Source organism: Poeciliopsis prolifica, unplaced genomic scaffold (assembly GCF_027474105.1).
Source record: "Poeciliopsis prolifica strain line A6 unplaced genomic scaffold, Auburn_PproV2 SCAFFOLD022, whole genome shotgun sequence".
NCBI lineage: Eukaryota > Metazoa > Chordata > Actinopteri > Cyprinodontiformes > Poeciliidae > Poeciliopsis > Poeciliopsis prolifica.
In genome coordinates this window covers 3,820,316-3,846,736 of record NW_026562397.1, presented here as the reverse complement: position 1 = coordinate 3,846,736, position 26,421 = coordinate 3,820,316, and the positions used below count along the sequence as shown (strand labels likewise).

Sequence of the window (26,421 nt, the reverse complement as noted above, 5' to 3'; positions counted from 1 at the left end):
TAATTCATTGGGGATTTTAGGACCGACGCAAAGCAAAAATGATTTACGGCTGATAAAGAAGGGCTGGTTTTTTTCTGAGGACTGTGGAACTTCTGGAGATGATGGCGCAAAGAAGGATTCGTCACAACAGTAAAAAAAGTGACAGACAAAAGATTCTCTAGTCAGAGGTATAGTTTCAACCCCGGTAACACAGACTGCTACAGGAAAGCTTTCTTGCCCACAGCCATTATTAGCATCTACAACAGTTTGAAGAAAATTGTATTTTATGTATTGCAACTAGAGGGCTGCGGTTCGATCTAAAATACTTTTAATATTGGAGTCTTTGGAGTGTGGCTCCACCAGCTCAGTTTATTTAAAAACAAGCTCTACTAATTATTTTAGTAATTAATTATTTTGATGATTAATCAATTAATCAGATGAGGGAAGAAAAATTGGGCACGTTCTACACTTAAGCCTTTATTGTTCAATAGTAAAAATACATAAAAAGATGAAAATAATTCAACTCCATTTTTAATTTGCAAAATGATAAGGTTATTGAATAAGATGCAATAATAAAGCATTCCTTCAGGTTTTTTTTTTAATCTTAAATCCAAAATGCATATATTTTTTTTGCACCGTTTTGGCTTAATCAGTGCTCTGAGTACGTTGTTTTAATCATCAGATGGTCATTTTTGCTTTTTTTTAAAGACTTTATACTCCAGTTAACAATTAAGCAAATGCTAAATTAATTGACAATCATTTCAATAATCGATTCATCATGATTAATTCGATTAATCATTTCAGCCCTGATATAAAGCAAAACTTTAGGTGACTGTGTAAATGAAAGTTTACCACCTGGTGGATTGCGTTACATCACATTAGCTGCACGTTCCGATTTGTCCTCTACGTTTCTGACCCGTAGCAGTGAAGCATATTTAGCTTCTGTCATCAGAGAACCGGCGTCACTTCCCGACGATTCCAGCCGACTTTGTCAAAGCTCATGAAGAAACCTGTATGGAACAATCAAATCCAGCCAAGATGAAAGTCGGAGCTTTCTCAATTTGCTATCTAATATATAAATAATGCTGCAAGCAGGCCCTCACCGTCCAGAGCAACATCTGCATGTGTTCCTCCCTCGTTCCAGATGGATGACTTTCATGCTGCCGCCCAGGGACTCAGGCGTTTTCTAAATGGGCCAATCATGTCTTGTTTTCTTTGATGTCAAAATTGACACTTTTCTCTATAATTACAGTTTGTTCAAGTTGTAATTATCTGTAGTGTACTTTATGATCTACTGGTTGTGTTTTGCACACCTAAAATGCACCATGGGAAGTGGAATTACATCATTTTACATGTCCCCACAAGAAAAGCCTTTATGACAAAACTATATGTGTATATATCTCAATTTCCATCTGCTGAAACATACTCTTATATTCTAATAGTCTTTGAAGGAAAGCAAAAAAAAACAAAAAAAACCAACTCTGAAGCATTTATTTAGAGAATAAAGCAAAAGGAGAGTCTGAGCGGCTGTGGAAATAAACATAAGATACAATTTGGCTTCCAGACATTTCTAAGTAGAGGCCATACGGAATAATTCATTTCTGTAGTCCACTGTGAAAATAGAAAGTGTGAGTAATCCTCGGGGAGATTTAAAGCAAGTGCGATGGGAGGGCAGTAATCTTCTAATCCTCTGTAATGTTGTAATGGTCTCTCCAAGCTTATCTACGCTAAACTAACTTTCCCCGAGGAATCCTTCCACAGATACAAATGGACCGGAAAGAGCGATGAGACCATTGCTTCCCTGTGTAACTCGCTCATCATCTGCAGCAGCTTCTTAGAAAAAAAAAAAAAAAGAAGAATCTAAAATCTCAGTAAAGTAAAACGTGATTTCACTCAAAATAATATGTATAAAAAATGTTGAAAAAATAAAAACATCCATTTTCAAAATGTACAAAATGCTTTCAAAAAATAAATATTCGTGGTTTTGTGTCTGAAATTAAATTGTAACGAGGTACAGTACAGTTTCTGAGGAAGCCGGAGCAGACGCAGCGCTGTGGACTCCCTACTGGTTTCTCCCGGCTACGGCCGGAGCTGACGGCGGAACCGAGTGGACGGGCTGCAGGAACTCGGAGGTGAACACGGCCTCGGCGTACTCCTCCACCACGTCCTGGAACTCCTTCGCCACGTCCGCCAGCGCCTCCGACAGCAGCTCCGCCGCCACGCTGCAGCAAGGGAAACAAACAGGAACGTCAGACAGAGCAGGCGACATGTCAACAACGCTGTGAATAATAATAATCGTTTATTACAGAAGCGATGAAGCACGCCTATTCCTTCTGGAAGCGTTAGCAACTCTTTGAATATCTCAGAGTTAAGGTGAAGATCTACGTCTTAAAGGGAATGCACACAGAGTAACGCTAACTCCGCTAACTGTTAATAGAAGATACAAAAGAGAGTTTTAATGTCATATAGGACTGCACCTAACGACTATTTTCAACATTGATTATTCTCACAATTAATCAATTAATGTGATCAAATAATTGGCACATTTTGCAGATTTTTAAATAAACCACATAACCCTTTTTTAATCTATTAGAAACATATTATAGATGCAAATAAACCAATAATCAAATTTCCTATATAAGGAATGCTTTTAATGACAGGTGCACTGATTGCAGTTATTTTTGATTGATTCCCGATTAGAGATCTTTAAAAAGGCTGCTGATTATAATTTTAGCCGATAAGTTTCTTTTTTCTTGTTTTATTTTTTCGGAGATGTCGCTAAATATGGCAAGAAAGTCTCTGCCTTGGCCACAGTGGGGTGACTATTGGTAACTGTCAGTCAAACAGCTTTTGACTGACAGTGGTTGATTTTTAGACCTTTGCTGAACTAGATAAGGTAGGTGGATGAGCTTAAAATCATAATAAGTAATGGCCGATCACCAGTCTTTCAAAATTAAGGAAAGCAACGGCGATAAATCGATGCACCCCCAGAATGTTATCACACTGTCTATTTTCTCCTCCATTCATTCAAATGTAAACAAAGATTCTGTGGCATCAGATTTCAGTAGATGTAGGATTTCTCTTTTGTCTTTGGTAACAGACCAGGAGCAATGTTTCCTCTCTAGTGCTACCCTCCTGCATTTCTTTTGGTTTACACAGAATGCCCTGCACTACAGTCGGCTTCCTGCTTTTGGAGCGGTCTTGCATTGAAACCTCGGTCTCACTTCAACCGAACAGAGACCGAGGCTTTTAGGCGAACCAGAGTTTGCTCTTTTTGTAAGCATCAGAATTTGACTGCACATTGACTCTTCCCCACACAAACTGGACTTAGACCAACAAACTAGATTCAATTAATGAGGACCAAACAGAGCCGGTGTGAACGCATCCTAATCCGAACCCGAAGTCTCATTCGTGGTTCCATGATCCAATCACAGTTGAGTTCAACAAGCTCAACTTTATGATGAGAATGCAGACACAGCTTTTGCTCTGGTTATTATTGACTACACAGGTTTTTTTATTTTATTTATTTATCTAATGTTTTGCTTACATCATGAACAAAGTACAGAAACTGGGCTAAATATATGACGCAACACAGCATCTATTGGGGTAATTCCCTGTAGATTTAACACTTAGAAAATGTGCTTTCATTGGGTCTAGAAGACAACTCCCGCAGCCCAGTTAAAACATTATCTAGGTCAACAAACAAATAAACATCACAGGAGGGACGGCTGAGACTGCACTCGAGAAGTCCAAAACACCCCCACCAAATCTATAAGATGTCAGAGAATCCAAAAAGAAGAGTCAGAGTAATTGTGTGCTGGTGAAGACTGAAAGGCTAAAAACAAGAGCCAATGATTCTCCGCCGCAGACGCAGAACAAGAGAAAAGACTGAGCTGTTATGGATTGGACTCGCCATGATGAGGCATCACAGTTAATACGATTTGAGACGCGCTGAACGACTCCCTGCGCTTTTACATATTTACCGCACCACTAATCGAGTTGGCCGATATTAATGTAATTTGGGCCTCAAAATGAGGAACTTCGTCTAAACATTGAGTTATTATCCGCCTCGAGATTAGCCAAGTGTTGGAAGCGGAGCTTAAAATAGCTCCCAGGATGTATGTTGTCTCTGTTCTGGCAGTGCTTAAGATTCTATGTAGCAATCAGTCTGTCAGCAGACAGATTAAATGAGATCCTCCAGGTGGTGTGGCTGCACACCAGCACACTGCTGCTCATTACCATCTCATCACTCAGGAAAGATGCTGCTGCTGCTGCTGCTGCACTGTGTCAGGGTCGAGGGAGGGGGTGTAAAACAAACGCCTGCCTGGTATCGCTCTTCAGAAAAAAAAAAAATTGGAAATCGTAACAAAATATTCTTTTTCTAGCTAGTTGGTTCACTGATGATTGTGCCTCTGCTGTTTTCATCTTGGTGGTGTGGTTTCTCAAACTGAACCACTTTTTAATGTTCTGCATTTTTGGATATTGGAGTTTTATTCTTTTTTTCCCCCTCATCACTTGGGCTTGCAATAGAAAACCTTGCATGGCCTGTAAACCAGAAGACCTGGGAGTGCATCTCGTGAGTGGCGGAGTGAACACATTTATTTTTGTCTTTTATTGGACACTTTCTTATATGACACCAGATTATTTACAGCCTTGTGCGTGTGTGGATGAGTGGTTTGGGAACATGGAGTGTGCAATATTAACTGAAGTGTGTTTGCATGTTAGACTTTACTGTTTTTATTGGATTGCTGCTGTTATCCGCTCATTTATCTCACCGTCTCCTTCGACTTACCACTTTAGTGGAGTATAGGAGTAGTGCCAGCAACTCAGATTTACCCATTAATACGTTTTCTATGAATGGAGTGACGTGATTTTTGTCGAACTTGCTGGCAACAGCAGAATGGGACGTGAGCTTCAAACTAGAGTCTGACGCATGCCCAATCTATCCTATAAATTGCACATAAATATGTGGTGAAGTATTGCAGAAATGACATCAAACTTGTGGATTTAGATGGTTTACGGAGACGAGAGGGTCTCTGCCAACCTGTCAGTAACTTCTGTTTACCTGTCCGCAGCGGCCCAGGGGTTGAAGCTGTCGATGGGCCCTGGAGACGCAGCACCGAGGTAGGAGTTGTAGTCTTCCTTATACTGGCGGATGTTCTTCAGCGTGTTGCCTGGCACCGAGAGAACAGTCCTGCTTCTCTCTGCCCTGTCATTGGGTAAAATTTTGTTTGTGGGTAGGTGTTGGTCCTGGGTTTGGACCTCCGTTGGGCTGCTCTCAAACAGGAAACTGTGACAGGGGGAGCAGAAGAAGAGGCCATGAAGTTAGTTGTACCATCACTTATACTAGTGAATCAATTTTGTTTTGCAATCTAAACAAACATTTACAGTCGAAGGGTGCTTCCACACAAGCCCTGTTTGGTCCGCTTCAATCGAACTCTAGTTTGTTTGCCTAGAAAGTTTGGTTTGCTTAGGGAGCTGTGAAAACTCTGGTGCAGTCCAACTAAAGGCACTAAATCTTGGTTCGGTTGACATTAAATCTGATGCCTTTTCAGTGCAAATGTGACTAGAAGCAGGCCAGAGGCTGCTCCAAAAGCAGGAACCGAAGTGTAGTACAGGGTATTCTGGGTAAATAAAATCAAAATCAATGTGCGTGTCTAGCGAGAAATGGCTCCTGGTCTTCTACCAAAGACAAAAGAAAAATCCTACAACCAGTAAAAAGTTGCGCTCAGGGTCTTCTTCAAATGTTTTTGTGCTGTTTTCTTAAGTGGTTTTTGGTGCGGCACCACCACAGGTGAGGAGAAAAACTGGTTTTTCAAAGGGTCTGGTTTATGACACATTGCAATGTGAAAGCCAACAGCAACGATCCCAATCAAAGTGAGTCTACTGGACTAAGAGGTGGAAACACTCTAAGTTTCTTCCTTTGCCTCATGAAAATTTGAGGGTGATTATGATTATTTTTAGGAAAGGTATTGCGTGCAGGCCATCTCTCTCGTCTGAGCCTCGTTATGGACGAGGATGGCCACAGCTGGGCATCTCTGAGTCCTGGCCTTATAATCCTCTCAGTTCAGACGAATCCGCCTGCCTCTCGTAACATCCCTCGCTGAGCTATATTTAGTGTCGCAGCAGCTCTCAACCAAACGACTTCTTTCTATTGTGCTCCCCGGCCCTCGACTGAACTTGCCTCAGTATTGACCAGAGGGGCTACGGGCAACACAACAGCCATAAATATGAAAGCGGTGGCACAGTCAACTTTGTTTTCTCTCTCAAGCTGCTTGATCTGCAGTCTGACAGGCATCAGAGGACCGCCGGCACAGCCCACCCCCGGCTCACGTATTATTCATAAGAGTCAAGGAGGCACCCAAGCTTTTTCTGACATGGTGGCAAATAAACAAGACCTGCCAGCGTTTTTACATTTTGGTCTGACTACAAAGGCAAAAAGGACATTGTGAGCTGAAGGTGAAAGCAAAGAGAGGACTGATGACAGAAAGTTACAGGAATATGATAAACTTCGCCTGGCCATTGCCTTGATATGCAATTTTGTTGAATTTTCATCTCTCTTCGGTGCTTCGTCTGGGCTTTCTACCATTGAGCTTGACGTTTCTGATAGAATTTCAAAAGGGCCAATCAGTACACAGGAGAAGAAGTTGGGAACAATGACTGTGATTTTCTGCGCTGCTTTGATTGTAGTCCAGCCCACAAATACTGCTTTAAATTTTCCATCAAAGTTATTTTGTCTTTTTACTCCAACTCCTTGACAGGTTTTATATCAAGAAAAAAATGCTATATTTTATGTAAAAAAGTAATACAAGGGAAAAAGTAGATGACACAACTGGGCAAGGAAAAAAAATATTTAATGGATTCAAAAGTGTTAAATCAAGTGAGATTGGCAGGAAGGACAAACTGATTTCACATAGTCAGAATTATAAATATCAAACTACAAATCTGCTATAAAATATATCTTCCAAACGGGAAAAAAACATGCACGCATTCCAGTATTGCTGAGTGGGGCTTTTATTTATCTTTTTGATTTCTTTGACCTGCTGACGGAGCAGCAGCGGGTCGGTCCGTATTATCCAGGTTCTGGATCTGGGCCGCTCACCATGGATACGTACAGTAAATCTTATCTTCCTCTTTGCTCATGAGCGAAAAGATGAAATCACACGCCGCATTGTCTCAGCGGTCGCTCAGAAGCATTCGCACACGAGCGAAGAGAAAGGCGGCCAGAGCGAGCATAGATGTTGTTTTGGAAAGGACAAGTAGTCAGGAGGGACTAAGTTGGCGCCAGCACCGGTAAGAGCTGATGGCAGGGAAAAACAGAAGTGTAATGTAAACAACTTCTGGGTCTCTGTTATTGTTTCACATCAAAATCTAGAAGTAACAGCACTCTGAGGAGAAGAAACCTGTCGCTACACCTGTTAAAAAAAAAAATGCTGAACAAATTTTTTATTTTCAACTCCAATTTATTTTATAAAACATGTTCAGCATTTATATTTCTCAACTCTGCTCGGCTATAACAAATCAAATCAGGAAAAAGCATTCCAAATAGCAGCCGGAGAGCGTCTGTTATCAGACAACGGAATTGCAAACGCCTCCAGTGATGGGCAAAGTGACAGAAATCTGCGTCGTCTCCGAATGAGCATGTGTTTCACAAAGCCCAAGGAAGGGGCTGAATGCTTCTTCTCTCTGGGCTGAAGAACGTCAGCTATGAAACAACAAACACGACCATCTCTTCACGCATTGTTCTGCTCCAACTCCCAAAAATTAAAACTTCCTGCGACATAAGAGGTCACAACGGGAGAGGATTAATTTTCGCAACAATAAGATTGATGCAAAACTAAACGACTTTTTTATGATGCTGTTGTTGCTGTTCGTTTTACCCCAGGAAGTGGGTAAGACGGGGCAAAGCTCCTCCAATCAGCTGCTGTATAAAAAACAGGAACTGAGGCTTTTTATCAAGCTTTCAAAACATAAAAAGAAAAATGTTGAGTGAAAGGATTAAGAAGGCTAATTGCTCTGTCAAAGTAAAACATCATGTACTAATCAGAATTTTCTCGACAGTTTCCGTTCAACGGACTTGCAAAGCCGACAGCAAGTTTAGCCCAATCGGATTTTCCTTAAGAAAATATTGAAAGTAGCAATAGGGATAGCATTCAACATATATTCTTTAGCGTTTCTGCAATGGGGAGTTATTAATTATTCATTGTGAGAGAGTCAGCAGGGTTTTATTCTTTAGCAATTTATAGGAGTGATTTATACACTTCACACAGCAGCAACACATTACTAAAACAGACGACTGTGTGTATTACCAAAAACATGGTATTCATGACTTGAACTCCAAGCATTTTAAAAGGAAGAAACAGTCATTAGACTCTACTCTTTCCAGCTATTGCCTTGTCTTCCTCACTCTCTCTTCCTCTCTTTTGTGGCCTGATAAATCTGCACGTTTCTACATATTTCACATAATAAAGTTTACTTTGAAATCGAGTGTAACCTCACTGTGCTTCCTTAAAGGCTCAGTACTTCTCTCTTCTTCTTTTTTGTGCTACTTCCACATGAATGTTCAAGCTGGTTAGCATGGCCACCGATGACGGCGGATAAACAGTTTTCCTGTAATTGTAAGTAGTTTCTCCTGTGGCTGCTCATACACAAGCCTGATTGACAGCACTAAAGCCTTCCTCCTTGCTCCGGTTGGACGTTTCTGACTGGGAGCAGTGTATTTTCCAAACTATCTGTCTTATTTTATACTATCACGATAAAACTGTCATATATTGACACATAGTGACAGTTTTAACAAATATGTCATAAGCATATTGTTTGGGGGTGCTGTGGTGGTGCAGGGGACGAGCACAACCCACGTATCGAGGCCTTTGTCCACAACATGGACGACACAAGTTCAATTCCCGGCCCGAGGACCTTTGCTGCATGTCTTCCCCCTCTCTCATTACCTGCTTCACTGTCAATTCACTAACAAGTAAAGGCCACTAGGGCCAATAAAACGTAAAAAAACAACATATTGCTTATAAAGGTAAAATACCTTAGCTTTAAACATACTACATAGGAAACATAGCTAGCAGAGACGTCTTCCATCAGGAACGATATCCACAATGAAGAGTGTTGCTTTTGCAGCAACTTGGAAGCACAAAGATTTGTTGAGCTCACAAATCAGAAGAAAAAAAATCAGATTTTGTATTTTGCCAAACACCAGTGGGTGCAAATTAAGGAAGTAAATGAACTCATTCTGATCACCAGCTGCTTGAAAAAAAATACTGTTGCAGGGTTTTGTTTGTTTTTGCTGGTATGAGGATTAGTTCAGACAGAAAAAAGCAGCTGGCACATGTCACACTGTCCTTACAACAATAGTCTTAAATTGATGATTCATGTAAACATCATCCATCAGCAACACTAGATAAAAATCAATAATAAAGCCTAATATTCTTTGATCCAAACTTTGCTTATGCTCTTTCTCAAATATTGCTTTAGACCACTGTGCGGTTCGGCCAAAATCTCTCCCATACAGTTTCACTTTAATTTCAGGGACAAGTTTTTGATTCTGAAAGAAAGTTCAATAAAACAATCAGCACCTGGAATAGGTTTCTCCATTCAGGCTCATAATAAATCACACACTAATTTTGATAAATGGTGAAAAAGTGAACAGATTGTGGGAAAAGAGTTTCTGTTCCTCATCCAAAACCCGTTCCGACACGAGAGAGAAAGAAACACTGACCATTCAAACTGAAGTTTACATCGTCTATCCAGGCTCATTATATTTAAACACGTTCAATAAAAGTTTAGCACCTAAAGTTAGATTCTTCATAGCAAATTATCTGACAAAGATAATTTATTGAGGCCGTGATTTCTCTCTACTGGACTCACGCCATTAAACACAAGCAAATGGATTTTTGCTTTTTTTCCACAGACGTTTCTGTGCAAAGTCAAGCTGACCTCTGAGAAATAAGATGTCAACATTGGATTATTCCATATTTCTAAACATCATTTTGAACAACGACGCGTTTAACGACGTGACAAGTGATCTTGACATTTTGACAGTGAAATTAAACAAAACTAATTAGTAGTAATGAGTTAATCTTCAAGTGATTTTCTCCAAAAGTGACGGCCCACATCCAGCTAGTGAATAATAAACACAGCTTGATAAGAGCTGTTATTTCAGCAGGCTTTTTCCTGTTTGAATGGGGTGGCTATTCACTGTGAGCGATCCATTTTAAGAATTAAAATCAATCAGACTTCTTGTTCGTGTTCATATGAACCATCACTGCACTTTTTAAGATGTCAAACATCAGGCAGTCAAGCTCACAAGCTGTGAGTTTGATATTCTGTAAAAGGGAACATTTGCAGAAAGCAAATGATTGAAACATGTTTTCTATGATGGGACGCGTGAGACTGCGGAGATAAAACCAAATATTCACTAGTAAGTAAGTGAATAACCGCACATATCTTACAGACTGCAAAGTTTAGGTTGGTGGTGGAAACCTCAACACTGTAATAACTCAAACACTAAAGTTTAAAGCTCTGCTACAGTGTTGTGAAGATTATTATCAGACATAAGTTTCACTGTTGGTTCAACATTTCTGTCGCACCGAGATCAAAGAAAACTGTTGATTCTGAGAGTAACTTTGCACAAAGTCTCATTAAAAAGCAAAACTTGTTCTTTTGAAACCAGTCAAAAGAGACAAATTTGTTTGCCATAACATGCCTGGACTTTGTGCATGTTCAGAGAGGATCTGGTGCTTTTAAAATGCAGTCTTAGTTTGAACAGATGATGCAGGAGGTGAGTATCTTTGATGCCACAGGGATTCCAAGGAGTTACAGAACAAATGAGCAGAAATCACCATGTCCTTGTGAAGAGGCTGCAAAGCCAGATATCGCTGAAAACAAATTATACACATCAAGTACTTGACTTTTTCAAGCAGCTGGGGCATGTTTGGCAAAAAAAAATTAATAAAATAAAACCCGGCAGAGCTATTACTTTATGACTCCTAAAAGAGTGAAAGATGAGTCATTGCCTCGGCGGATCTAAGAGCAAAGTCTGAACCTGAGGCAAGGTATAATTTGCAGATGCTCGTGGCTCAAATTTGTCTGAATTAGCTGATTCCAGGGGTCTGCCTTTGTTGACGATTTTCATCTCATCCTTTCTCGTTTCCCCGTTCCTCCAAGCTTATTATTAATTAAAGCAGCTGAGCAACCAGAGCTCTGGGCAATGGCAGGGACGGGAATAGACTCTGCCCTGGGTACGGCACCCACCAAGTGAGTTTGGGAGAGGAGCGAGGCCTCCCAGTGGAAATGCGATTGAAAGACATTGGCACGCAATGTGGAAAACAAACCCGCACACCGACTGTGCATCGACAGAAAAACATGAACTGATTCCCGTCCAATCAGAAGTGAATGAGTTCCTGTAAGAGAGACTGCTGATGCATCCTGTCAGCTCATATACAACCAGAACAATTTTACTACAGACGAGAAAATTCTTTCCAAATAAATCAGATGCATTATGTATTTAGATTACTTAGAATCTATGTTCTCTCTCTTTTCCTTTTTCACATTTTTTTTGTTGTTTTATTATTATTATCTATTTTTGCGCCATTATATCAAAGTTTTCTGGCAATGGCAATAAAGTGATTCTGATCTCATTTTAATGCATACAGCTCAACTAAACGGCTGAAACAATTAATCGTGACTGATTGCAATTAATCTAGATTACTCGACTACTGAAATAATCGCTAACTAATTTGTTAATCGATTGATCGCTAACTTGGAGTATACAGATCGTCTAAAAAGAGACCAATTGGTAAAATAACAATAAACTCTGATCAGTAATTAAGCATTTAGCATCTTATGTTATCCATTTATTAATTGGTTGATCCAAAGAATTATCTTCAGTTTTTCTTGCATTTTATGCAAGAATTTATTTCTCATCTAAAAATAAGAGTTAAACTACTTGTTAATTTGCATTTCATTAATGTATTTCCAATATTGCATAAAAACTCTTTGATGAAAAATCTGTAGAATGTGGCAACTCCTTTTTTTTATCTGATTAATTGCTTCATTGTCAGAATAATTTAGCTATTAATCTATAGCTAAAATAGTAGTTAGTTGCAGCCCCATGTTGAATCCAAGAGAAAAAATAATGAAGGCCGAGAATCACAACCCAAGCTGAAAACATATGCAGCAAAGTTAAATGGGTCAACCCTTCATGCAGGCCTCCAGGTGAAGACGAGAGATGAATAAAGTTACGGGCGAAGAAAGAAAGGACAACCCACCCTGCCTCTATGGGTTTCTCCAGAATAATATCGGCAGCGGCAGTCTGTTTCAGCGCCGGCCTGGTGAGCCTAATGGGTTGAGGAGAGGCCGGCCTGGAGCCCGGAGCATGAGGCTGGGATCCTGGGAGGAGCAGAGAAGACGGGAAGAGGAAAATGGCAGAGTGTGACAGAGGTGACAGATGGATGGAGAAAAAAGTCAAGCACACAGTTTGAGTGACAAATATTCCCACTTCCATGTCAGCGCCAGCTCTGACTCCATCTACAGGAAAAACCTGGGTCATGACTCTCTCAGCAACAAGGCTTCAGAAGAAAATAGTTCAGCTCGTTTTTTTGCCTTTTGCGAGTTACAATCACAAACTTTAACCTGGGATTTTATACATGTCACTCTAAAGATTCCTTTCTTTAGTAAGAAAAATTCTTTATACCATCTAACCTTCTTCAATTTCAAAAATGTTCACTTCTTTTTCTTGATCTGTCTCATGAAATCCTGATAAACAAAATGGAAGATTGTGTTCTGAATGTGATGAAGAGGTATCAGTGCTTTTTAAATATAAATGCAGTAGTTTTGTTGGGTCTCTTTGGTTCGTATTACCTGTTGCTCTTGAGCGGTCCCAGTAAAGAGGGTCTGAATAGGCGATGGACGCGAACCTCCTTCTCACTACTTCTTCTTCTCTCTGACCAAACACATAAAAAAATAAGCTTTAAACACTAAATTTTAAGGGTTTTATGTAACTTTATAAAAAGATATATATATTTTTTAAACATATCTATTCAAATATTCACTAAATCGGGACAGTATAACATAAGACAGCCAATCAAGATCCTCAGCCTCTTCTCTTTGGTCTCAATGCCATCTGTAGAAATGTGCCGTTCCCGATCACGAACAAGCAATCAGAGGCAGGTGAATGGTTTTGACGCCGTCAGTCATGCTTGATTACACGCTGCTCAAAGTACAAATGGCGGAAAAGCAACTTATGATTACAGGACAAATGTTTATCCGCCGTCATTGGTAGTCTGAGAAGTCAAATGCAGGCTCAAATGTAGGGAACTAGCTGTAGCCTCGCATGGAACAAAGGGGAAGGTGTGAGAAGCGCTTGGACTGTTATGATTGACAGCGATAAACCACTCCTTCTGGCTCTGATTGGTTGTTACTGACCAAGTGGTGGAGCAGGACCACAAGGAGGATGAGCTCAATTTTTTCACGTATTATTTTGTCGGGACATAGCAATACTTTTAACAAACAGTTACATAATGCAGCTGTAAGGGGAAATATCAATAATTAAGTACCAAATGAACCATAAATAAAGGTTAATAAAAATTTCACTTGAAGTGTTTTAAAAAAAACAGCTGAATCCTGGATCCATTTTTTTTGTTGTTTTTGCCACATTACCCAGAAAATCAAAGTCTAATATGGTGATCGCCGACCTCTAGATGGGAAATCAGTAAGCAGCAACTGTCCCCACAACTCACTATAAATAACAAGCCGATTACAGGTAACCTTTGAGGTTGCACCGTGACCTTTAGCTGCTTTTTCACCCACCCCCCTCCGGGCAGGGCGACTCTCACCTGTATTTCCTCCATCCGGAGCAGCATGCTCTCCAGGGTAGAGGCCTGCAGCCCACGCCAGCTCATGTCCCTCATGCCCATGTTTACGGCCCACGCATCCTTTAACAGATCTTCTTCCTGATGCTCAACGAGCCGCAAGTGATCACCTGCTGCCTATAAACAACAATTTACAGCGAGGCAAAATGTTATCATCAGTTCTTGTTGTTTTTGATGCGATACTGACTGGTAACTAGAAAAGAGTATTCAAAAGGTCTGTCACAAAAAGAAATATTGCTGGATGATAAATTGTCCTGCAAGTTATTGCAATAAACGATAATACTGTTATTCTGAGACCATTTTCATGGCATAGTAGCGCAAGAACTATGCCATGAATAATGTACAGTTTATGGATCAAAGTGACCATTTAACACTGGAACTGGAAAACATTTTAAATGTCCAAATACAGAAATAGAAAATAAAACAGAAATAGCAAATAAAATGAATCATTCAGTCTTTGTAAACAAAATTGTTCTTAAGAGAAAAAGGAGGCTGGTTGAGATGAAAGCAGCAGACTAAAGATTTTTGTCATCAAGTTTTTTGTAGAAAGAGAGAAAAACGATAAATCATGCCAATAGAAATTGAGCTCGTTTTAGTTTATCATGCGATTAATTGGTTTATTGCGACAGACCTAATATTCAGCTCTGAATAACATACCATCTCATCAGCATGCGCAGGGAGCCGTATCCTCCTAGATCTTTCAGGCTTGTTCTTTGCCACACCTTCCTGCTAAAAAATCCAAAACAAGCAGGATCACTACATACTCTGGAGGGTAAGACGGTAAACGTCTTTAAAAAATGTGCATGTAACAGAATGACTGGAAATGTTTGACGCCACACAGGCAACGGATAAAATCCTCCCCACCAGTGTTTCACCAGAGAGTCGACGGCCATCCGCTCTGGCGCCTTGCTCAGCTTCCTCAGTCCACTGATTCTGGAAAACGACTTCAGACCTGTGAACCAAAACATGCCTATGTCACAAGCTGCTGTGCAGTGGATGAATTACATTCCCTTTAACCAATGAGACGAGGAATATTCTCCAGAAAACGACAATAAAAATGGCATCAAGGAACTTGGTCGACCTTGGATTCTAAGTAAGAGATGTGTTAGCAGTTTCTTTTCAGAAATACTTGTTTTACTGTGCAAGTTTTTGTTGATCATTTCCAACAATGGCCTTGTTGTAGGTTAGAATGCCCTAAAGGAATCAAACAAGAGTGTTTTGCATGGCTACCGATGTACATATGAAGACAGGAAATAACGGTCAGTTGTAACTCAGATGGTGAAGGAACTTAAAATGGATCTAGGAGCTCAAGACGGAATTTTAGATTTGTATCTTTCTGTGCAAAGACACATATTTTACTCCAAAGGGTTAGCACAATTTGTTAAATGCTATTATAAGTTGCTGAAAACAACTTGAAGGTTTCACTAACTCAAATCTAAGACTTTTTAGGAGCTTTACGGAAAGAATTTAAGGCTTATATCTCCACAGAAACGTACAAACGTATTCTAGCCCAATGGGGATACATTTTCACTTAACCGTGATAGGCTCAAAAAAGCTAGCAAGGTAGCTAGCTATCGGTAGCCTCAAATGTCTCAAATTGCTGAACGCAATGAATATGTTTGAGTGTGACACAAACAGAAAAATTGGAATAAGATTAAATATTTCTGTTAATACAAAATTTAAGATCCCAGAATAACATAGTAATGGCCAACTTACTTTTTTAAGTGAATCTAAGACATTTTAAGGCCTTAATTTTAGCCACATGGATTTAAGACATTTTAAATATGTTTTTTAATGGGCTTAAATTGTCAGTTGAGCTGCAGACTCGTGTAACAACAACTGCTCTCTCTCTCAGGCGACAATCCCTCCAGTCCTGAAATAAACATTTAGTGTTTGTTTACAGAAAGGCTGCTTATCACCAATTTAACTGTCCAACACAGAGTAGTAACTAAGAGCTTGTAGAACAAAAATGAATAATTAACTATGTGAAGCACATTTAGGACTAAAGAAACAACAACAACAAAAAAAAAGCTTTTAAAGAGAAATTATATTTGACTGAAAAAATGGTGATCGGACATCGGCCGCAAAATGAAACATTTGCAGGTTTTTCAAGCACAAAACCAGCAACTTTAACTGTTGAGTTGAGTTTAAGTGATATCAACGTTTCCTTCCATGAAATCACAAATGTAGCGTGAAGAAAAAAGAAAATTCACTGCGATGACAATTAATGCTGTTTGGACAAAGGTCAGACTGCACCTTGTCCTCGACTCTTGTCAAACTCCCAAGTCGCTAATTAGGAAATTTTTATTGGTCAACGAGGCTAAAAACTCTGCTTTCCCTTGTACTCCCTCGACAGCATACTTTAATTTCTAATCTTTTGCCTGGGGGATAGTTTCGCCGCCAGCATCACTCCCGTTGTAGCCGTACATATGATTGCGATGATTAGTTGTTTGAGTTGCTCTGGCTGATTGCTGTGTGGATTCCTGCCATGAACTGGCACTGGCACAGAGATTTAGCAGCAGGATTGTTCCCGAGTGACGTGAGATCATTATTTTTTCTTAATTAATACAATGGTGAATGTTTACAAGAGATTAAAAAAAATTTAAAAAAACATATTGTATTACTTTAACTATTGCGTTTACATATAATATTTACAATTACCATTAAGTGATTATCCTCTCAGACTTTAACCTGTTTTGTTATGCGTGTTGAATTTGAACGTTCTCACATTGGTTTGAAACGCTGCTGAGTAATTCATGCAGAGATACAAAAGTATTCACACTGCATTACTTTTCTCATATTTCAATATATGCTATGTGCACCGTATGCCTGGAAAAAACACCATACTGCCCCTTTAAAACTGTGACTGGCATTTTCACCCACTCTGACTGAATTTGAACTTCACTGCAGAATCGTAGGGACAGCGGTTTCAGTCTGGATGTCCAAAGACGGTGCAGACACACCCAAAAATGTTTTGATGCAACTGCAACAACAGGTGATTCTGGCTTCCTGTAGCTCAAAGAATAGACTTTAAAATACTGTTGTTAGTTTATAAATCACTGAACGGTTTAGCACCACAATACATCAAAGATCTGCTGCTGTTGTATCAACCTTCCAGACCTCTCAGGTCTTCTGGTTCTGGTTCTGCTTTGCATCCCCAGAACCAGAACCAAGAGAGGAGAAGCAGCTTTCAGCATCTATGCACCAAAAATTTGGAACAAACTTCCAGAAAACTGTAAAACAGCAGAAACCCTGACTTCCTTTAAATCACAACTGAAAACACACCTGTTTAGAATTGTTTTTGAAATGTAATATGTAACAATGTATTGTCTATTCTATGTTGAATGACTTTCTGTTTTTGTGTTTATGATGTAAAGCACTTTGAAATGCCTTGCTGCTGAAATGTGCTATACAAATAAAATTTGATTTGATTTGAAAGTATTAACTCAGATTTTTATCTGTGAAACATTTTTGGAAAACCATGTTTCATTTTTCTTCTACAGACGATCCCCTTTGTGTTCGTCTGCTCAACGAAATCCCAATAAAATACACCATCACGGCTATGACACAATGTCATGAACACTTTGTGCGTATCAGTGACATACCTTAATCTTTGAATGCGTGGCGCCTCTTCGTCACTGAGCTGCGTAGTCATCTTCTCTTGATAAGACGTCCTTTAAAAAATAGCCAGCGATTTTTACATGATGCCAAACAGAAGTTTGATTAAACCTTTCACATGAATAACTTATAATCCCCATCCCTGGGTATGGATGGGCTGCTGGCTACGGATTAATAGGAATCCACAAGTGTAATAATTAACAGTTGATTAAAAGAGCATGTGTGTGCAATACTCAATCAATGTGACGCTTATAAGCACCGGAAACACACCAATCACTAATCACTCAAAAAGAGGAATGGCCTCAATTGTGTCTAGATTAATTTATAGGCCAAAAAATAACTTTGAATCAGAATCGGAGTGTTGCCTGTGGCTTTGTAGCAAGTGGGGTCTGGCATGAAGGTTAGAAATGACTCAGTGAATACTGAGTAAGGGGCTCATTAAAATTCATTTTCACTCCATTTCATCCACTTGGCATTTTTCTCTTCTTGCAGGGTCAGATCTTTTATGGAATGAAGCTGAAATGAGCGGAAATAAAAAAAAACTAAAATAAAAAATCACAAAACAACTAATCTGGGAAATGGCACTGATTCACTCTGAATAAAATTGCAAAGTGGAAGATGTAACAAAAGAAAAAAAGAGGTGATTCTTGCCTTGTTGCTTCTTTTGGTGCTGCTGGCTGCGTGGCGGCACTCACTCTTGGCTCGGGTTCTGACTGACGTTCCGCCTGCTGCTCTCCTGGTGGGCTCGGCGGGGGCTTCACCGGGGAGAAGAGGCAGCGGGGCTCCGGCCTCCACCTCTGAGGCGTTCTGTTGGGACATCAGCACGGGACTAAAAGGCGCAGGTACGAGCAAAGACGGACATAAATAAGGGAAATGATCCTGTCAATCAGATGAAGGAATCCTGGAAAGGTTTTGATTTATTTTCACTTGATTTCATAGTGTGATGTTGGGCTGAAACAATTAATCGAGTTAATTGTGATTCATGATTAATCGATCACTGAGATAATCGTTCTGTAATTTATTAACCGATTAATTGCTCATTTCAGTATACAGACTCAAAAAAAGGACATTTGCTAAAAGAAAAACAAACTCCGAACAGTAATTAAGCCAAAACTGTACAAAAATTTATACTTAAAATAAACACTTCTTTGTCTGTTTCTACTGGTTTTAGTTTTACCTGCTTCAAATTCTTGGGGAATAAAAACATCTCCTATTAAGCACCTTTTGCTATCCAATTATTATTTAACAGTGAATCCAAAAATATTATCATCAGATTTTCTTGCAATTTAGCCAGTAATGTTTTTTTCCTATTTAAAAAAAGGAAATAGTTTGTTTTTGTCACCTTTAATTTTTTGAATTTTAAATTTTCTTTTTTAAAAAAAAGTCTTGCCTACTTATGGAGAGATAGAAAAGTATTCTATAGAAAAATAGGACTTTTATCATTTTTACATCTACAAATTCTGACTTTTTTAATAGTTTTTTTCTGATACCTGTCACCTTAAAATCAAACAGGTTATCAATTTAGCAGAGTTACAGTTCTTTTTTTACAATTATTATTGTTTATAACTTTCATAAAGATTTACTGCTGCTGAGGAGGAGAGCGGGGCGACGTTGGGATCCAGGGAACAGACTTCTCCCGCTGAGGCAGCTGACTGACTCGGAGCTGCGAGGAAACTGTCGGCTGCCGGAAACCAGCGTCTCTAATCTGGTCGGGATGAGACGCATTTTCAAAAAATCAATAAATATTGATCGTGACATATTCACAAAGACAAATGCTTTGAATGTAAATTACTGGCCCAATAAATACATCAAGTACCTTCATTACATCAGCTTTTCTCTTCCCCGGGTGCCGCCTGCTCTGTTGGTTCGTGTTTGGCTGAGGAAGTCTCTGCAGCTCCCTCTGCTGGCCAACGTTGTGCACACCAGCCACCAGAGGCTGGAGGGAGACCGGTTTCAGCTTTTGTAACACAACTTTTCTCCCTGCGGGCACAAATGGAGAGCAGAAACTTTGATTTGTTCACATTTGAACAGACACAACAAAAGCAGAAACAAAAACATTAAAATTCAAGAACTTTTCAAGCATTTTCAAGGTAAGTTTTCAAACTTTTCCAGTGTCACACGTTGGGGATACAAACAAGTCGGTTCAGTATTAAATGATTTAATTTATTACAGTAAGATTTTGACGACTGCAGGAGTTGCAGATAAAGCTCATTGTGGGCGTTTATGTCATCTCTTGCAGAGGATAGTTTTCAGCTCAATAAAAGCCAGCGGGAGTTAACTGCTCATAAAGCTGAGCAGCAGGGGGGGCAAAGGCCACCGCTCTGCATTTCAGTTGCTGTTTTCTATCTCTAAATCGAGGCTCCACGTCAATTTTCAAGCTGGGTGCAACCACTTAACCGCAGAGGGAGGCCAAACACAATCACACACACAAACAAAAAATAATACTAAAAAATCTGTATGGTGGCTTCCAGAAACAGAAGGGGGACAACAGGTGATTTGTATCAGATTGACTGTAAGAGCAAAAAAAAAAAATGCTTAGAAACAAAGATAAGAAACCTAAAATACATGGAGCATATGTAGAAAATAAGAGTTTGATTTGGAGCTGTAATGACTCCAAATCTGAGCATGAATAGAAATCCTAAAATGCACTGAAGTGAAAGAACAAAAACAAAACAACATGTTTACCACCACGAACAGATCCTCTAGGATTTGCAGGTCTGTGAGGGCGTGCTAGCATGCTGAGACCATGGGGCCCGGTAGCGGGGGACGTGCTGCGATGAGGAGACGTCCTGCGTGGAGGACGGGTCTGGGCCTGCAGCTTCTCCAGTGCCTCATGTTTGCTGAGGGCTGAGTCTAAAATCTGCAGGGAGTCAGGGAGAGTTGAAATTATGAAAATCTTAAAATAAAAGTCTCTCAAAGTATTTTCAACACTAATTGAGATTATGGAGTCCATAATGAGCCGCTGTACCATAAGACAACAACATTCGTTCCTCACCTCCAGTTTCTGCAGAATATCCAGAGCCGTCTCAGGTACAGCCGACCCCTGGTCCACTTCCACCTTAACCGAGCACAGAGACAGCTGCCGGATCAGCTGGCCCAGCTCTTTGAAATGTGGGGGCACCTTGCTGTGAGGTCGATCTGAGAGCTGATGGATGATGACCTGCAGGGCTCTGAGAGCGCCCCGGTGGGCGGCCGCCAGCCTGCCGACCGCCACAGACTGAAAAGGGAAGAGGAAAAGTCGCCGAGTTTATCACAGAGACCGACTAAAGCAGCACAGTGTGGTCTGCTGCTTTAGCAGACTGAATCTTGGAATCTTGGAATTGTGGGTTATACACTTTTGTTTGTGAGGGACAAACGAGTAAAAATAAAAAGTTTTGTCACTTTCGGTTATTTAAAATTATGTAGTTCAAAAGTACATGCCAAAAAAAACCATAAAGTGAATGTTGTCTTTATAATGTTGTGAATATTGTTGCTCACTATGGACTTGTCAGGGGGAAAAAAACTCAATTAGTGTTGATTTTTTTTTTTTAATATTATAATTGTAGATTCATGAGTATTAGGGCCAGGCTAAGACTTTTTTTCTTTTATAATGAGAATAAAATGATAATATTATGAGAACAAAAGTCATAAATTAGCAATAAAAACACCAGATGAACATCATAAAATTAGAGGAAAAAGTTAGTTTCCTTTCTTGTGATGTAACTTTTTCTTGTAATACGACTTTTTTTTCCTAATGATTCAATTATTCTCATTCCAAGCACGGCTCTAACACTCCGTCATGAAAAAAAAGACCCACCTACCTTTTTTGTCTCCCACATTTTCTCTCTTTTGAGTTTTTCAATATCATCTTGTATCTCTTTAACCTGAAAGAACAATATTCTCAGCTGAAGGCACAGAAAACATACTTTATCACATTACCTGTTATCTAAAACATAAATACCTGTCGCTGCAGAACATATATGATGCGTGCTGAGCGCGCAGCTTGTTTCTGTCTTCTTATCTCCAGCTTGATTTGCTCCTCCGGTTCCAAAGACTCCTCCAGTTTTTCACCTGCAGAAAGGCCTGATCACGATCAACATAGAGTAAAAAAAAAAAATTTTAAATCACTGAATGTGGATGTGACTTTGCGAACTGGGTCTATTTTAAAAATGCACTGATCTGGTTTTTCTTTGATCTAGGTAGTCGGTATGAATTAATCGTCTGAAAAAACCCCTCAACAGGTTAATCGATAACTGTTGTTAGGTCAGAATGAGCAAACAAATTACCTCGATCAGCCAGCTCCTCCACTTTCCTAATGTACTTTTCCAGCTCATTCTGCAGTTTGCGGATCTCGTTGCTTAAATGTCCCGGTTTGCCTCCTTCCATCTGCCTTAAACCCAGGTCTCTTGTTGGAGGAGACTGGCCAACAGCGGGCATTAAAGAAGAAGGATTTTTTTGGGATACTCGTTGTTTAGCACTGATCGGGGCCTTCTTTTCCTTTAACCTGGGTATATTAAATTCTTGCTTGCCTGGAGCCGCTGCCAGCTCCTTCAGAGACAAGAAAATAGTTATTTCACCCTTTGTTTGAAAAACTATTGGGAAACTTCTTTTTCTAGTTAAGAGTAGCTTACCCGAAGCAGCTCCGCATCACTTGTTTCAAAGACAGAGGCCTCCTGCAAATGTTTCGGTGAGGTCTTTGCAAGTGACCCAAGGTTCCTTCGCCTTAGGTCTCGCTTGGCCAGTTTGACAGCAGCCTGCAGCCTCTCCTCGGAAAGCACCGAGAAGCTGCGGAGGCTGTCCGGACTCTCGCGCATCTCCGGACGTGGAAGCAGTCTCTCTATCACAATGGGAGCTGGAGGGCCCACACGAGTGGCACGGTTGACCACACTCACTGGAATGGCTTCGTTAAACAACAGCTGTCGAAGAAATGACAATCCCAGAAATACATTTTGTGTCGGACTAATTTCTGACAAATGCTTTCAGTGTCTGTAAAACAAGTGAAGTTGCTTTGTTATTTCACAAGAGACAAAGTGAAGGTTAAGCTATAAGTAAATTTACATGTATTTTCTGTTTAGCTTAGCTGTTTGACATGCATCCTGGATATATATATATATATATATATATATATATATATATATATATATATATATATATATATATATATATATATATATATATATATATATTGAATATATGTTCAATAGAGAACTATATTGAATAGAACTATATACTCTTCTACATAATTAAGTATCTCTAAAAGGTAATGATGGCATGATTTATTTATTAGGAATACAAAAGCTGAGCTAAATAGCTTGAAAACATTTGTTTACCTTTGTTTGGGGCGTCCTAGTTGTTGAATCGTTGATGTTTACGTTTCGGGCTGAGCCGACATAAACCCAGTTTCTTTCCTGGTTCTGAAGTCCCGGTAACAGTACTGGCATTGCAGCGACAGTCGCCATAAAAAAACAATGGTAACAAATGTAAATAATAATTTCAAGCTAATGCTAATACCTATTAGCACGAGCAAGCTAACGCAACCTCTCAATGCGCCTCGTTCACTTTCAGGTCAACCCCAAATCTGACGACTCCGCCATTTTATCGTCGTTTATAGCCGACTGTTAGAGACTGGAATTAAATAATGCACCGACGGGCAGAATACCAAACTAAAACGTACACCGAGAACATACAGACTGGACAACAGTTTGAAACGGCGCCATGACAACAAGCGGAAGTAGCTCTTTTTTTTTTCTTTTTTTTAAATTACAATATTGATTAGCAAAAAAAATAAAATAAAATTGTATTTGCTACTTAAGCATTTGTAAAGAGTATGATCCATATATTAACAATTGTATATATAAAATAATTAAATAAAACAAAGACTACGCGACCAGCGACATGTTATGGCAGGCCGTTTTAACATAAAATCGACTGTCCGACATTTGATGTGTCTTTTTTAATATATATCCGAGGCATCTAGAAAAAACATTTTTCACTATGTCTAATTCAATTTGAGACATTTTTAGAATTTTATAAGGAATTTTGACTTGTCATAAAATATTTAAAAGTTTTCACCTGTCATTATTTGCTTTCAAGATATTTGCAATTTAATTTGGACTAATTTAATCTGATTACCTGATGTCTAAAAACGAAGAGTACAATTAAGACATTTTTAACTGGAAATAACAAAAGGCACATTTATAAAACTTACTTAATAACTAGTGACAATTTCTTGCTGATATCTGAAATATATGTTTAACATATAGTCAACAATTTATTGTAGCGATATTCCTACGACTTTATGGTAAATTTGATGTCATTTCTACCAGTTAGAATGGAATTCGACATATCTCCAATAAATATTTTGTCAAGTCAAAATGTAATTAGAGGACCTCTTAATTAAACTAACACATCTAGTCATGAACCAACGTTAGATGTTTACAAAAAATAAAGTGTAGTGAAACCGATTTTATGTTGAAACGGCCCGCCATACATGGCCGAACTCTCGTGCGCGATCGCTTGAAGAACCGCTGCTCGACCCGGAAGTAATACTTCAACTCCCGATTCCTCATTTTTGCTGTCGCAACTCCAGAGCACTGAGCCCGTGCTCGTCCCAGCTCAGACAGGAGAGCTCCGGTCAACCTTCACGTCTCCTCAGTCGACGGCATGGCCGCTTATGAAGAAGTGAACGTCCGCGGATACGAGGAGTTCTGTGAGGCGGTGTCTGGGAGGAAAGGGAAGGATATTTTCGCGTATTTCTCCGGCAACAAAGACGCCGAGGGAAAGAGCTGGTGTCCAGATTGTGTGAAAGGTAGCATTACGTTTTATAATTTGTTTCTCTAAAATATTTATTTATTTATTTATTTATTTATTTATTTATTTATTTATTTATTTATTTATTTATGCATTAAACCTTTTTATTTCTTGTTTTGTTTTTGTTTTTCCAGCTGAGCCAGTTGTGAGAGGGCAGCTGACTCATCTGCCTGAGGGCTCCGTCTTCATTTACTGTCAAGTTGGAGATAGACCATAGTAAGTTTCTTCTTCGTCTGCTAAATTGTTTTTTTGTTTGTTTTGTTTTTTACTTGATTATGTAACAGTTTATTGTTGCATTATTTGCGCAATGCATGTTTTGTCAAAAATAAATAAAAAATATATTTGTTTCTTCTTCCTTCTCATTTTTAAGAGAAATATTGGTGAAATGTTTATTGACCAACTGAATTGCTGACTGCAGTATGACACAAGGACACCAGATATCAAACATAATAACTGTCAGTGAAGTATTTGAATTGCAGTGAGATTTGCTTGATGAGGGTTTATTTTTATGTTGTTTCATTTGGAAAAAATGTCATTAAAATTTTTGTCTTCATACATTTAGACAATGTCTCTTCAAGTTCATAGTCGATGACTTGTGGTAGATCCAGCTTGGTCAGTGCTGAGCTGTTTGTGTTTGAAATAAATTGAGTAAATAATACATCCCTTCCCCAAATTGTGTTTTATTTTTTTAGTTTATTTCATAGCCATAGAGCTGATATTGCTGTTGGTTTTGAAAACTGTAGGTAGACAAGGTAGACATTTGTTGCAGTAATGTCTGCCCTGCACTTTAGTTGGAAGGATCCAAACAATGACTTCAAGAAGACCCTGAAGTTGACTGGAGTTCCCACTCTGCTGCGATACGGCACAGTAAGTAGTTAATCATTTCATGTTTGAATCTACAATAATGAGCCCCTGGAGTCTGCATGCGAAAGTCGACAGAGACGTTTTGAAAATCCAAATGTGAAGTGAAAATGCCATCTCCCATCAGAGCAGTCCTGCAAGCTTACTGTGATCTTTGTGCTGCAGCCTCAGAAGCTGGTGGAGGAGGAGTGCTTCAAGCCAGACCTGGTAAAGATGATGTTCACTGAAGACTGAACGGTCCTCGGCTCATAAAGGTCCAACATTTCTTCACAAATCAACCGATTACGTCGCTTCATTCAAGCATGGAGTTCAGACCCATTTCTGACCTCCGTATAAATTGGTGCAACTGAATTGCTAGCTGCGTTCTTACAAAAACAACCAGTCTGTCGCATGCAGCTCCCCGATTCGTTGTTCAGTGGAATTGCTTTGAAGGATCTGTTTCTTATAAATACACACTAATTGTTGATTCAAAAAGCAACTAGAGATTTTTATATTGTGATCATTTTTTCCATTGCTTTGCAATTGAACTTAAATAAAAGAAAACATTTGATCTTGAATGAGCGATGCATTATTTCTTCCACTTATCAGCTGTTGGGTTTTCACAAATATTCATCCACCTTAAGACTTTTTCATTTGTCGTGTTGCAACCACAAACCGCACTGCATTTTATTGAGGTTTCTATATGATAGACCAACGCATAAAATAAAACAAATATATATTTCAAATACATTTGAATAACACAAACTGAATGCTATTGCACATGGGATACCATTTTTATTATTTTTACAGTGTTGCACAAGTAACAGGTCGATCTATTCTCCTGTTGCTGTGAAATTGTTTACGGTAAATTTAGGGTTTTATCAACTAATGTTACTTTGAAGTAGTTAAAATAATATGCAACACTTAAATATCACTCTGCATTTCAAAATCCAAATATATTTTCTTGTTTGCTACCACGCTGCAGGGTTAAAATCATTAGCAATAACCACACTGCTGTGATGTAAGCTGATTACAAACAGCACTAATGAGAGCAGACATGTTGCATAGATTAGCTTAGGAACAATAAAGCATTTGGTGTTGACATGTTGGTATGATGGGCCCCAAATTAAAATGTGCATGAAATCTCTGACTGGCCCTGAAACACAGCTTAAGCCCTTTTTTTTTTTAGGATGTTCTCCACACAGGTGTCAAACTCCAGTCCTGGAGGGCCAGTGCCCTGCAGCTTTTAGAGGAGCCTCTGCTTCATCACACCTGAATAGAATAAATAGGTCATGAAGGCTCTGGAGAACTGATC

General features: G+C 39.3%; 2 protein-coding genes across 3 annotated transcripts; one reads left to right on the top strand and one right to left on the bottom strand.

The window, feature by feature from the left end:
• Positions 1-1,454: 1,454 nt before the first annotated feature.
• kiaa0753 (KIAA0753 ortholog) lies at positions 1,455-23,175 on the bottom strand. Of its 2 annotated transcripts, none has more exons than XM_055045724.1 (18): positions 22,787-23,175; positions 22,088-22,372; positions 21,743-22,004; positions 21,418-21,539; positions 21,278-21,340; positions 20,473-20,694; positions 20,163-20,337; positions 19,294-19,457; positions 19,061-19,182; positions 18,129-18,284; positions 17,465-17,533; positions 14,724-14,811; positions 14,517-14,588; positions 13,824-13,976; positions 12,850-12,931; positions 12,258-12,378; positions 5,045-5,269; positions 1,455-2,201 (listed from the first exon to the last, which is right to left on the bottom strand). In XM_055045724.1, the coding sequence occupies exons 1-18, from the start codon at positions 22,913-22,915 to the stop codon at positions 2,042-2,044; spliced, it is 2,670 nt and encodes an 889-aa protein (XP_054901699.1). In that variant the 5' UTR covers positions 22,916-23,175; the 3' UTR covers positions 1,455-2,041. The 2 variants fall into 2 exon arrangements, with proteins under 2 accessions (XP_054901699.1, XP_054901700.1); XM_055045725.1 differs by having other exon boundaries at positions 21,418-21,527.
• Positions 23,176-24,004: 829 nt separating this feature from the next.
• On the top strand, positions 24,005-25,684 carry txndc17 (thioredoxin domain containing 17). Its single transcript, XM_055045539.1, has 4 exons — positions 24,005-24,264; positions 24,401-24,482; positions 25,058-25,133; positions 25,293-25,684. The coding sequence occupies exons 1-4, from the start codon at positions 24,120-24,122 to the stop codon at positions 25,359-25,361; spliced, it is 372 nt and encodes a 123-aa protein (XP_054901514.1). The 5' UTR covers positions 24,005-24,119; the 3' UTR covers positions 25,362-25,684.
• Positions 25,685-26,421: the final 737 nt, after the last annotated feature.